Below are 14,123 nucleotides of genomic sequence, written 5' to 3'. Positions count from 1 at the left end.
TCGCAGGTGCGCGGCGCCGGCGCCGCCCCGCCCGCCTGGCCCAGTGCGTCTGCGCCGGGGCTGGGAGCCGGGAGCCGGGAGCCGGGAGCCCGCGGAGCCGGAGCCGGAGCCGGCCGGCCGGGCGGGCGGGGCGGCGGCTCGGGATGGCGGCGGCGGCAGGTGAGTCGGGCCGGGGCGGCGCCGCGGAGCCGGCTCGGAGGGACCCGCCGGGCGGCCTGGCCCCGGCCCCTTTCTTCCTCCCCCTCCCTCCTCCCCGATGGAGCCCGGGAGCACACACACCCCCCCCCGGCAACCCCCCCCCCCCGGTTATTTTGAATCCGGGGCTCCCCCGGGCGGGGGCCTCCTCGCCCAGGTGCTGAGGCTGGCCTCTACCCTGCCTCCGCCCCCCAGCACCCAGGTACAGGTGGCAGGTGCGCCCGCCCGCCGGCCGGCATCCTTTTACTTTGGTCCCCGGGAGTCGGGCTCCTGGAGCCGGGCGCCTGGCTCTGCTTAGCCTTGGAGGAGCCGCTCTGGGGATCCGGGGATCTGGGGACCCGGGGATCTGGGGACCCGGGGATCTGGGGACCTGGGGGCCTGGGGATCCGGGGATCTGGGGACCTGGGGATCCGGGGATCTGGGGTCCTGGGGATCCGGGGACCTGGGGACCTGGGGATCCGGGGATCCGGGGACCTGGGGATCCGGGGATCTGGGGACCTGGGGATCCGGGGATCGCCTCCTCCGGACCCGGCCTCCCGCGCCGGCCGCAGCCCGTGGTCTGTTTCATGTCTCGGGTGCTTTCGTGAGTTGGACTTGGAGTCCGGGCGTTTTTCTCCTCTCTGGCGCTCTCTTATATTCTGCGGTTTCTCCCATGCAGCCATTGTGACCACGACTCACAATTACGTTTTAGTGGTTTCAGAAAGCTGGCGCTGAGGGCAGATGGGAGGCAGGAGAAAGCAGGAATAACTGAGGAAGACAGGGACGGAGAAGGCCAAGGGAGAGGCAGTTAAAATGTCTGCTTCCTTTGAGCATATGAGTGGCGGGTCTCTGAAAAATGGCTTGAAGAAGAGGCAGCTCTTAATTCTAATAGTGAGAATTAAGCCAGAGGGACATTTCAGACCTTCTGTCATTTAAATGTGCATAGGAGCCGGGCGTGGTGGCGCACGCTTGTAATCCCGGCACTTGGGAGGCTGAGACAGGAGGATCGCACAGGTTCGAAGCCAGCCTCAGCTACTGAGTGAGGCTCTCAGCAACTTAGTGAGACCCTGTTTCCAAATAAAATATAAAATAGGGCTGGGGGTATAATCCGGAGGTAGAATGCCTCTGGGTTCCATCCCCAGTACTGCTAAATAAATATGCATAGGTTTTCTGGGTGATGCAAAAGGCAAAACTTTCTTTCAAAGAAAGGGTAAGCCTTTCTTTAAAAAGAGAAGATTGAGCCAGGCATGGTGGTGCACGCTTGTAATTCCAGCATTCGGGAGGCTGAGACGGGAGGATTGCGGTCGGTGGACAGCCTCAGCTACTTAGTGAGGCCCTATGCAACTCAGTGAGACCCGGTTTCAAAATAAAGAATAAAAAATAGGGTAGGGGGTGTAGCTTGGAGGTCAAATGCCCCTGGGTTCCATCCCCATACCCACATATATATATATATATATATATATATTTATATATGTGGGTATGGGGATGGATATATATATATATATATAGAGAGAGAGAGAGAGGGAGAGAGAGAGAGAGAGGAAGAAGAAGAAGAAGAAGAAGAAGAAGAAGAAGAAGAAGAAGAAGAAGAAGAAGAAGAAGAAGAAGAAGAAGGAAGAAGAAGAAGCCCCTTGCCGGCTTGTGACTGAGCTCTCCTTTACTGTTAGTAAAGAAAGCTGGGGCTAACTGCAGTATCTGCTTTATAGGATGGCTGGGATTAAACAAGATATAAATGAGCTGGGCTCAGTGGCCCATTCCTGTCATCCCAGGACTTGAGAGGCTGAGAGCAGGATCTCAGGGTTGAAAACAGCCTCAGCATCTCAATGAAACTTTCAGCGACCTAGGGAGACCCTGTTTCAAAACAACAAAAGCTGGGCGTGGCACCGCAGGCCCCGACTCCAGGGCTTGGAGGCTAAGACGGAAGATTGCAGGTTCCAGCATAGCCTCAGCCACTTAGGCTCTGGGTAACTTAGTGAGACCCTGGTTCCAAATTAAAATAAATAAATAAAAGGGCTGGGGGTGTCGCTCAGAAACAGAACACACACACACATCCCCAAATAAGATCTAAATATGCATATAACGCTTAGGCCAGTAGTTGAGAAAGATTAAGGGCTCCATATATATTAGCTGAATGTGGCTATTAACTTACAGCTTTAATTTGCTTTGTGGAATCATTAAAGTGTTGTCCCATGTGAGTTAAAGTTGGCCAAATTGAAAGAATATGTGGTGTGTGTGTGTGTGTGTGTGTGTGTGTGTGTGTGAGTGTGTGTGTGAGTGTGTGTGTGTTTAATGAAGGAAAAGTGAAAATGCAAGTAGTAATTCTAGGAACTGCTTTCCTAGTAGTTCTAGGAACAGACTTGGGACATATTTTTGGGCAGCGTGTTGCTGTTTGGCTGAACACCAGATGTGCAGTTGATCTTGGTCGGAATCGCCGGGTTTGGGGGCAGAGTGGTCCTGGGGCCGGGGGGCACCTCCCAGTTCCGCTCACGCCCTGTGAAGTCAGCGGCGTGGTCTCCAGTCCCTTGCGCGGACCGGGTGGTGCTGATGAGCAGCTGTGTTTTCCTTCCAGACACTTCTGTACGTCAGGACGGGGGAGGGAGGCCCTGCTGTCTCTCCCCACCGCTGGAGGGCCCTGCATCAGATAGCAGAGCCACGCTTTCCTCAGACAGAGTCCCCAAAGACTCCTTTTCCGAGGCATTTCACCTTTAGGCTTCTTGTGGTAAAATAAAGATTAAAAAAAACTTGTGGTGGTGGTGGTGGTGGTGGAGAGCCCGTAGTTTAGCGCGCTCTATTGAAAAACAAACTTCAGGGCTGGGTTGAAGATGGCTGCCAACCACTTGCCTGTTCACTTACGTTTCTTTTACAGGCTTACAGTAAACGCCGAGTGACTGGGGGGCCTCCTGGTAAATGTTCCAGAGGCCCTGGAGCCAGTGAGAGGACATCTTGACGGGGTGGTTATCTTCAAGACCGAGAGCCAGAGGTGGCCTGTTGGCTCTAGGCATCTGTGGGCAGCTTTTTCCAGAAGTTTCCTTTTTTTTTTCTTTTTTCTTTTTACCATCTCGTGTTTCCACTCAGGACAGCATCAGACCCAACGCTCTAAGTGTGGTTCAGAGATTCCGATTGCTTAAATCCACTTCTGTGACTCAGAAACCCACAGTCCTGTCCCAATCTCTGTTGCACAACCTTCTCCGGATGCCAGCCTGGGCGCTCAGGCAGAGGCTCAGCCAGAAATGACTTACTCCAGATAAACCGGGACGGGCTGACTCCTTCTTGCACGTGGAGCACGCTGAGGTGCTCGGGTGCTTGGGATGCGGAGCACTAGTCAGCGCCGGCGTCACTGGGGACTCAGAGGCCAGGCTGCCTGGGACACCTGCCGGCCTGTCTCGTAAGGCCCAGATTTGCTGCCTGCCACCTGGAGCGGCTCCCCGGGCTCTCAGCATCCCAGCTCTCTAGAGCCCCTGCCTGGCCCAGGAGCCCTTCTTCCCTAGTGATAGGAGGCTATGGAAAACAAGAGCCCGCCATTTCAGCTTTTATTGGCACTGGGAGCACAGGTGGAATGCGTTTTCCACAGTGGTGAGGGGTTTTTCTAGGTATTCACTGGTCAGTCATGACACACTTAACCATGTGCAGGCCCCATCCTGCTTTCTTCTCCTACCTGGATGCTATCACATTTACTGGTTCCTGATGCATGCTAGTTTATTAGCATGTTAGGCTAAAATATCTCATCTGCCTACCCAACTTTTTTTGTGTGGTACTGGGGATTAAACCTAGAGGCATTCTACCTCTGAGCCACACCTCCAGCCCTATTTTATTTTTATTTTGAAATGGTCTTGCTAGGTTGTTGACAGTTTCTGTATTTGCTGAGGCTGTCCTCAAACCTTTGATCCTCTTGTCTCAGTCTCCCAAGTACTGGGATTACAGGCGTGCACCATCACACCCGCCTTACCAGACTTTTTGGGTGTGATTTTCATTATCATTAGCTTTCAATTATATTGATCAAAATATTTAGCTCTATGAAACTTAGTTTCTTTACGTAGAAAATGTGAGTAAAAACACCTAACTCAGGCTGGGCCCAGTGGCACATGCCTATCATCTCAGTACTTGGGAGGCTGAGAAAGGAAGATCTCAGGTTTGAGACAAACTACATAACTTAGAACTTGTCTCAAAAAAAAAAAAATCATAAAAAGGGCTCAGGGTATATCTCAGAGGTCAGATGCCCCCGGGTTCAATCCTCAGTGCAAAAAGCAAAATAAAACAAACAAATCTACAAAACCAAACAAACTCGACATCAGAAAGTGGTTGTAGTAGTTCAAAGAATGATTGCGAACTGTTTCCTGTACTCCGACATTCCACAAGTGCTTTTTCTCTTTTTCCTCATGAATCCTTCCCAGAACCTCCTCTTCCAAAACGGAAGCGAGTCCCTCACCCCGTTTGCACACTGCGGTCTTTTTGTGTTCGCCAAAGGTTATTTGCAGAGGTTTCTTCGCTCCGCCCTTAGATTGCACATAAGAAACCTATGCTCCTAGGAGGGCAGGGTTGGTTCTTACTCACTGTTCTAATCTCCAGTGCCTTGCGCCTATTACGTGCTTAATAAAGGTTTGTAGATTTTGAATGAATGACTGTTTAAGGTGTGGACAGGGTTGGTTCATTAATAAAGGATCCATTAAATACATACCTACTGATTGCCAGCAAATAGACGGAGAGTTGGATAAAGCAAGAGGAGTGGTTAAAGAGCTTGCAAAATGTATTGGGCCGGGTGAGAAAGGCAGCCCATGTATTTATAATACAAGACAGAACATGGCAAATTTTATGTACGTATTACATAGGCTAACGTTGAGACTTAGCCCTACCTCCAAAGTCAGGAGAAAGTGTCTAGTTTGCGAAGGAGGGAACATTTGATTTGTTTATTTGGGTCCTGGGGGTTGAACTCAGGGGCACTGTACCTACCAGCCGTACCCCCAGGGCCTTTTTATTTTGCAGCAAGTTAGTGCGGGTCTCCCTCTGCGGCTGAGACTGTCCTTCAACCCGCGATCTTCCTGTCTCCGCCTCCCAAACATTGAGAGCACACATCCACCGTGCCCGGCTAAGGAGGGAACACTTTAGCATGGATGGATAGACATCTGTTGGAGACCAGTGGAGAAGAGGTTTCTCAGGGGACAGACTAAGCATGGGAAGGGAAACGCCAGTGATTCTTTGGTTTATCTGGGTAGGAAAACTGGAAAAGGAAGACGGCCCGCTGAAGCTGCCTGCTGGTGTGGGCTTGACCTGAGAGGTGTGCAGGCCGGCTTAGCCAACGAGGAAGCCCATCTTAGGGGAAGGCGATTTTCCAAAATGAAACATACACACATCTTCTTTTTGGTTCCTGGTGGGCAACAGAGCCTGCAACAGAGCCCTCCTATCATCCTGAAAGGCTCAGCACATTTCTGACAAGTAAGAAAACCAGAGAGCAGAGGTTCTGTTTCTTGGCCTTGGCTTTTGCCCTCCCTGCACCTGAATCCCTGTCTGTCATTGTCCTTTCTTCCCTGAAAGAGCAGCTGCTCATATCTTTAGACCCACCTCACATTCTTTCTTTTGAAGAGCATCACAAGAACTATTATTGAGTTCATTCCTATTACACCTGTTGGGATGCAGGCCTCTGCCCTGTCCCTGGCTGCCCCACAGAATGACCCGTGTTGTCCCTCTCGCATAACCTGGATGTGAGCATATGCCCTGGGTGTGCTTTGAAAGAAAGAAAGCATGCCATGCTCAAAGACCCTCCCCACACGGCTCCATGGGGCCGAGCTCACGACCCTCAGTCTCGACTTCCCAGTACACACGCTCAGTGAAGGTTTATCAACAGCAAGGAATACGGTGCCTGCAATTCGAATGTACTCCTGACATGGAAGGAGCTTTTGTGGAAGCACCTGAGCTTGGGGATGCCAGGGGTTCTTCTGGATCGATGGAGATGTAGTACAGAGACTGTGGCTTAGAAGCTACGTATAAGCAGCATCTCAATAGACATCAAAATACACCTTTAATCTTCTTTTCTTAGAAAAAAAAAACTTTAGGGAGAATATGGTGTTGTGCTTAGTACCCAAGTATATTTTACAAAAATAAAGATTTTAAAAGGTCAATTAGTAGTTTGTAGATGAGTTGAAATCGAGGATACCTTACAGCATAGGTATCATCGGCAATTTAAAAGGAATAAAAGATTGCCGAGAGCTGTTATTGTTTCATCAAAGACCTAGGGAGAAGTTTCGGTGAAGGTGATCTCCAGATCAGCTTTTGTTTTCTGAACACATTCCAGCTTCCTGGGTAGAGAACTAAATTTCCTCTCTGAGTTTACTTGGTACCCAAAAGAAGGCTGTGCTTATGTTGCCATGGAGATGAACATGGAGATGCCATGGAGATACTGCTTTCTAGGTAGGCCATCGCTTCTGTAACGAGACACCCAGGCAACCACACTGACCTGGAGAAGGGAGACCAAACCCGATTTTCCCTGTTCCATGGTGCCTGTGGCTTCTTTGGGAGGATTCTTCTTTTCTTTAGACTCCTACTTGGAATGGTAGTGTCTTGGGCTTGTCTCTTCCTTTTTGCAATAATTCTAACTACCGCTGGGGTGTGTGTACTCCTTACCTCAGAGGAGTGTTCAAATCCACATCTCCGAAGGGCAAAGTAGTGATCAAAAGACTCAGAAGTGACTGTCTTGGTAGTGATAGCGACTGTAGTCTGTCCCCACGGTGTCTTGCTTAACTGGCATTAGAGCTACAAATGACAGTTTTGATTTTATTGCTTTTAAAATTCACATTGTGTTTCAGTTTAACAGTTGCCCGTTGTAATGTCACACTTCCTTCCTTTTTTAAAAGCCATTTTCCTTTTTCATAAATAATGATTATTCAGTGAAAAAACATACACATGTTTTTATGAACGCTGTTGAATCCCACCTGCCACCCAGAGCTAAAACTGAAGGTGTTCCTTTTGGATACCTGAGATGTCAGGAACCATGGATCTTCTATGTATTCTGTGTAAGATATGGGGTAGCCGGCCATGCCTGATAATTAATATTTATCATCCTCAAGGCTCACATCATGTCTTCCATTCACTCAGACCCTGCAGCAATTGCAATTTTTTAGACTGTATTTTCCCCTGCATAACAATGTAGGTGTCCATCATCCAGATTTTAGCTACATTTTATATTCTTTGATATACATTTTATATTCCAGATTTTAATTACATTTTATATTCTTTTCAATCCCTGCTGGGTTTGAAAATGTCTTCCCCTGCATTCCCCTTTTGCCTGAGGCTCATCTAGGCCTGGGTCCGGTTGGGGGGGACACTCCTGCTTTGACGTAGAGCAGGTGCTGACGAACGCGTTTCCTGCTTCCGCCTGTCCCTGGGTTGAGTACAGTCTGTGAGGTGGTGGCCTTTGCAGGAACAGCCGCCGTCAGGAGCGTTCTCTCATTACATTCCGCATCACGCTGTTTCCTATGACTGATCCTTGATCCCTACAGTCATCCTGGCTGCCGCGGCTCCCTCTTGGGCCCATTGCACATGCGCGGCGTGCATCCTTCTCAGCTTCTTGGCTTAGCTAAGCGGTTGCTATTTCTTTATTATTTTTTGTGTGCGAGGCGTCCTCAGTGTTTTACGTGCTGTAATTCGTTGAATCTGCATCAACTTACGGAAGGCGCTATTGTTGATCCATGATAAGGAGCTCGAGGCACTGGGAATTTGAGCACATGCCTGGGGTGGGGGTGCAGTGCAGAACCAGGGCAGGAGCCCCGGTGCACTGGCTTCTGCAGCCCGCCTTTTCTTGCCCTAGGCTGCAGTCTTTGGGTGGGCGCCTTTCTGTGGAGTGCTGATGTTTGAACTGATCCTCTGTTAGGAGGGCGTGTGGAATACTGGCCTCGAGGCTTTCAGAGAATCCGAGCTCGCTCCTCCGTAATCCTGTGATGCTTGGCAGGTGTAACAGTTAGGGTTCCACCAGAGAAGCAGAACCAGCAGGAGGTCTGTACTAAGAGACCTTTGCAAGGAGATGGCTTATGCAGCTGTGGACCTGGCTGCACCCATCCAAGTCCACACGGCAGAGAGACCATGAGAGCCAGTGACCACGTTTTCTGCAATGGTTGTTTTTCTAACCTGGTATTCTTGCCTCAAACCTCTTCTAACCCATCTCCATTTTCTTTTTTAAGGCCATCATGAGAGCTTAAAGTAGCCTACAACTCTCCAGTAGGCAGGCTGGAACCCTGCTGAAATTGCTGTCCAGGGACAGAAGCTCTTTAGGGAAGCCTCTGCTTGGATTGTAAGGCCTTTGACTGATAAGATTAGGCTCCAAATGACCTACAATGGCTTCCCTTGTAGATGATCAGCAAATTCTGGGCCTTAATCCCATCTGCAGAGTACCTTCACAGCAACACCTAGGATAAGTGTCTGCCCAAGTGACCGAGGACCATCACCCAGCCAAGTCCACACGGCAGAGAGACCATGAGAGCCAGTGACCACTTTTTCTGCAATGGTTTTTTTCTAACCTGGTATTCTTGCCTCAAACCTCTTCTAACCCATCTCTATTTTCTTTTTTAAGGCCATCATGAGAGCTTAAAGTAGCCCACTACTCTCCAGCTTTAAAAAATGTCTTGCTGAAGTTCAGACACTATGTTTATAGCTTTTCTTGGCATATCAGTGCAGAACTACAGCTGCCTCCAAAACGTGTGTCCAGCAGGAGGAGGGAGGACCGCCTTTCGCAGTGACCCTGACATCCCTTCTCCCTGACTCAAAACATCAGGACTGGGCTTCCTATTTTCCCCACCAGTATGTGTAGATGGTACCATTTCTCAATGGTTTGACCTTCCCCTCCGTTTCCCCATGCTGCCCTGGCGCTCATGCCATTGGCTAATTCCAGGAAGGACTCGAGGCTCCACAGGAGTTGTTACCAGAGCTTCGGGTCTATGAAGGAGTAGTCTTCCTCTTTCTTTCTTTTCTTTTTTGATATCGGGGTGGAGCGACGTGAGGGAGTGCACCTGCTCTGGAATGCGTGTAGCTGCCCAGCCAGCCTGGGAAATCCCTGGCCCTTCCTGACTAGAGGGCAGGTGCAGCCTCCAGGCGACCAGATCTTCTGGTCATCTTAAGCCCTGAGGCCCAGCAGCATCCCAAGGCTGTCTGACCGCGGCCTGGTCACAACAGTCTCGCCTCCTCCTTCAGCCTTCCCACCTGCTGTGAGGTGTGCACCTGGCTGGCCCAGCCCAGCGCTTCCCTGCCCTCACTCTGCAGCTGTGACTTCCTGCCTCTCTGCCTAGGCTCTCTCTGCCTCTGCCTTTGGCCACAGTGAGGACAGTTCCTGCTGCCTTCTCTTTGGCTTTTTTATTCTTCATGACAGCGGCAGCTGAAACAGGTTCTCACTAAGTTGCTGAGGCTGGGCTGCAACCTGCAATTCTCCTGTCTCAGCCTCCTAAGTACTAGAACTCCAGGCATATAGCACCATGCCCAGATTATGCAGTCCTTTAATTATTTCTTTGGGTATTGAGTATTCGACCCAGGGACATTCTACTTCTGATGTACACCTCTGGCCTATTTTAGTTTTTATTTTGAAATGGGGTCTTGCTACGTTATTGAGGGTCTCTCTCAATTGCTGAGGCTGGCCTCGAACCTGTGACCCTCTTCTCTCAATCATCTCAATCACCCAAGTACTGTACCATCACACTGGGCTCCTCCTAAATATTTATCCAAGATGAATGAAAACATCACCTGTGTCTCAATAGGCAAACTTGTGCCAACCTCGCTTGGGAGCCTGGCATTTCAAGTGAGGAATGAACATGCTCAGAGATACAGGGCCAAGGGGGATGAGGACCAGGAGTGTCTTGGGACACGCTTTGCTGTTGCCTGGCCCTGGGGGAGGCTAATGGCCAGCGCTGTGCACTGCCAAACCCTGCACTCCATGTCATCCTAAACTCAGTGGGGAGCCCCAGACGGAATGCCTAACACATGGAAGCGTTGAGAGTTTGGTGAAAGAATGCATTACCTTCACTTTATGACCCCAGGCAACCAAAAGAGGATCTGAAAGATGTGAGACCAGAATTTGTACTCTCACTGAACTAAGTTGATGAAGGTCTCACTAACGTGCTGAGGCTGGTCTTGAACCTGTGATCCTATTGTTTCAGCCTCCTAAGAACTGTGGTTACAGCTGTACTAAAGAGCAGGATCTTAATGAGCTGGAAGCAATAAAATGCCTGTAATTCCCATACTTGGGAGCCTAAGATAGTGCCCCCCCCTCTTTACGTGGCACTGGAGATTAAACTCAGCAATGTTCGACACTTCCAGACTATTTTGAAACAGGGTCTTGGTAAATTACCACGTGCTGGCCTCAAACCCACTTTAATCCTGCCTCAGCCTTCCAGTAGTACTTGGGATTATAGGCCTGCACCACTATACCTGGATCCGGATCATTTTTAATAAAGTGCTAAGCACACGACAATGATGATTTTATCTTGACATATAGCACCCTACTGGCGATGAAATTAGGCAATGAAGCAAAAGTTTTAAGATGTATCAAAAATGTATTTTTCCGTGGAGTATGATAGTGCACGCTTATAATCCTAGTATTTGGGAGGCTGAGACAAGAGGATTGCACGTTTGTGGCCAGCATCAGCTACTTAGTGAGGCCCTCCACAACTTAGTGAGACTCTGTTTCAAAATAAAGGAGTAAGCCAGGCGTGGTGGTGCACGCTTGTAATCCCTGCGCTTGGGAGGCGGAGACAGGAGGATCGCGCAGGTTCGAAGCCAGCCATGCTGGCTTAAGAGACCCTATTTCGGGGCCCCAGGCTGGACTGTGCGGAGCACGCCAGACCCCTGGAGAAACCGGGCCCAGTACCCTGGGTCCCGGGCGGGGGTCACGCGGAGCACGCCAGCCGGGGCCTGGGTCGTGGGAATCTGGGCCCCGGGCCGGACCATGCAAAGCACACCAGACCCCTGGAGAAACCGGGCCCAGTACTCTGGGTCCTGGGCGGGGGTCGCGTGGGGCATGCCAGCCAGGGCCCCGGTCGCGGGACTCTGGGCCCCAGGCGGAGTAGTGAGGAGCACGCTGGACCCATGGGAAAACCTTCGGGTCACAGTGCTACTGAGTGCCTGATCCCACTACCTCCTCAAACCACATATACTGTCTTCTCTTATTAAAAAAAAAGGGGGGAAAGAAAAAGAAAAAGAAAAAATATCGGAGAGGAGTTAAGAAAGCCGTGGCAGATGCCAGGACACTGGAGATGCAGACCAAAATTATCCAAATGCACTGGAACTTATGGAAAAATTCCCCGTGAAGGAGGACTGCTGTTTCTCTATATTGTTAAGAATCTTGGACATCACCTGTAAGGAGAGAGTTTAGTGGAGACCAAGGAGAAAGGCGGTGTTGAAAGCGGTCTCTACGATGGCGGTGGAGACTTGTATTCAGGAGAAGCAGAAATCGGGTCCTACCAACCTTATTTTTTTTGGAGAAATTACACCAAATGTTGAATGCTACCGTCACACATGCTTAGGAACACTGGACAACATTCAGAGTGGGAAAAGAGCCTGGGAAGGATTTGAAATGGTGGAGGCAGTGGCAATGGCAGTGGCCAGTACTCAGGGGAGGCAGAGATCTGATGCAGTACACCTGGAAACTTTGAAATAATAACCCCAGAGGCAGAATGTTACCACCACGCACCCTCGAGAATGTGGGACAATTGGTTGGGCAAAGAGGGTGCTCTGATTGGAGCCTGCCGAGGGGTGAGGATGGCGATGGACACAGCAAAGCTAGGATTGGAGCCTGCCATTAGGCAAGGCCGGTACTGAGCTTTGAGACAGTGATTGGAGCCTGCTGAGGGGTTAGGCCGGTGCCGGGGCCAATATCCGACATTGGAGCCTGCTGTGAGGCAAGGCCACTACTGGGGCCTCTGAGGCCAAGATCGGAGCCAGCCGAGGGGTTAGGCCTATGCTGGGGCCAGTGAGGCTGGGATCGGAGCCTGCTGTGAGGCAAGGCCGGTGCTAGGGCCTCCGAGGCCGGAATTGGAGCCTGCCAAGGGGTTAGGCCGGTGCCAGGGCCAGCAAGGCCAGGATCAGAGCTCACTGTGAGGAAAGGCCAGTGCTGGGGCCTCCGAGGCCTGGATTGGAGCCTGCCGAGGGGTTAGGCTGGTACCGGGGCCAGCGGCCAGCATTGGAGCCTTCCGTGAGGCAAGGCTGCTACTGAGGCCTCCAAGGCCGGGATCGGAGTCTGCCGAGGGGTTAGACCGGTGCTGGGTCCAGCGAGGCCGGCATTGGAGTTTGCCATGAGGCAAGGCCGGTTCTGGGCCTCTGAGGCCGGGATCAGAGCCTGCCGAAGGTTTAGGCCGGTGCTGGGGCCAGTGAGGCTGGTATCGGTGTCTGCCGTGAGGCAAGGCCGGTGCCGGGGCCTCTGAGGCCAGGATCGGAGCCTGCTGAGGGGTTAGGCCAGTGCTGGGGCCAGCGAGGCCGGCATCGGAGCCTGCCATGAGGCAAGGCCGGTGCTGGGGCCTCCGAGGCCAGGATAAGACCCTGCCGATGGGTTAGGCTGGTGCCGGGGCCAGCGGCCGGCATCGAAGCCTTCCATGAGGCAAGGCCACTACTGAGGCCTCCGAGGCCGGGATCGGACCCTGCCAGTGCTGGGGCCAGCAAGGCCGACAATGGAGCCTGCCGTGAGGCAAGGCCGCTACTGGGGCCTCCGAGGCTGGGATTGGAGCCTGCCAAGGGGTTAGGCCGATGCCGGGACCAGTGGCCAGCATTGGAGCCTGCCGTGAGGCAAGGCTGGTTCTGGGGCCTCCGAGGCCAGGATAAGAGCCTGCTGAGAGGTTAGGCTGGTGCCGGGGCCAATGGCCAGCATCGGAGCCTGCCGTGAGGCAAGGCCGCTACTGGGGCCTCCGAGTCCGGGATCGGAGCCAGCTGAGGGGTTAGGCCTGTGTCAGGGCCAGCGAGACCAGAATCGGGATCTCCCATGAGGCAAGGCCACTGCTTGAGTCAGCGAGGTCTGGATCAGTCCACCGGGTAGCCAGGCCACTACTGGGGCCGTCAAGATTGGGATCGGTACTTGCAACGCAGCATGCACAGTGAAATATCGCAGAAAATATAAATCAGATGCTTCCCCTAATCAGCAATAACTAGGAGGGAAGGGGCAACAGGAAGAGGTTGAGCTATAGAAAGGGCCTTATAGTGAAGCAACTAAGGTAACCAATCAGAGGTTATGGAACAGGGGAGGATGGAGCCTCTTTAAAATGCAGGAGGTACATAAACAAATGTATCAAAGTTAATCACCAAACAAGCATGGGATCTAGGGAGGAGGAGGGAATGGGATGGGGACTGGATGAGGGCTGATTGGATGATGTGTGCTTGTATATCCTCTCAAGTCTTGTACTCCAATGTGATTGATATATGACTAAAATGCACCAATTAAAAAATAAAAAAAGAGGCCGGGCGTGGTGGCGCACGCTTGTAATCCCCACGCATGGGAGGCGGAGACAGGAGGATCGCGCAGGTTCAAAGCCAGCCGCGCTGGCGTAAGAGACCCTGTTTCAAAAATATAAAATAGGTCTGGGAGTGGAGCCCGGAGGTAGAAGGGCTTCCAGGAACCCCAGTACCACCAAAAAAAATAAATAAATAAATAAAAAAAATAAAAATAAAAATAAAAAAAGAGAGACCCTGTTTCCACATAAAAAAATATAAAAATAGGTGTGGGAGTGTAGCCCGTGGGAATGTAGCTGAAGGTAGAAGGGCTTCCAGGAACCCCAGTACCAGAAAAAAAAAAAAAAAAGACTAGAAAATAGGGCTGGGGGTGTAGCTCGGAGGTCGATTGCCCCTGGGTTCCATCCTCAGTACTGAAAAAATAACTATTTTTCTGTTCTGCCACAGCACTTCTGCGAGTGTGTGTGTGCATGAGTGTACGTGTGCTCTCTTTCAAGTGTAGTATCAAATGCTGGACTCGATTCCCTTTGTAACCACAAATC

General features: G+C 51.3%; 1 protein-coding gene across 1 annotated transcript in view; it reads left to right on the top strand.

The window, feature by feature from the left end:
• Positions 1 to 5,944: 5,944 nt before the first annotated feature.
• BMAL2 (basic helix-loop-helix ARNT like 2) overlaps positions 5,945 to 14,123 on the top strand; it is a gene marked incomplete at both ends in the record, with an annotated part of 51,696 nt that continues 43,517 nt past the window's right edge. Inside the window, 2 exons of the mRNA XM_080704943.1 lie at positions 5,945 to 6,123; positions 6,461 to 6,576. Coding sequence (XP_080561069.1) covers positions 5,945 to 6,123; positions 6,461 to 6,576 — 295 coding nt within the window. The remainder of the gene's footprint in view (positions 6,124 to 6,460; positions 6,577 to 14,123) is intronic.

This window comes from Muscardinus avellanarius (assembly GCF_963383645.1).
Source record: "Muscardinus avellanarius genome assembly, chromosome: 11".
Classification (NCBI taxonomy): Eukaryota; Metazoa; Chordata; class Mammalia; order Rodentia; family Gliridae; genus Muscardinus; species Muscardinus avellanarius.
The sequence above is the reverse complement of the archived record's forward strand: the minus strand, read 5'-3'. Positions and strand labels throughout refer to the sequence as shown.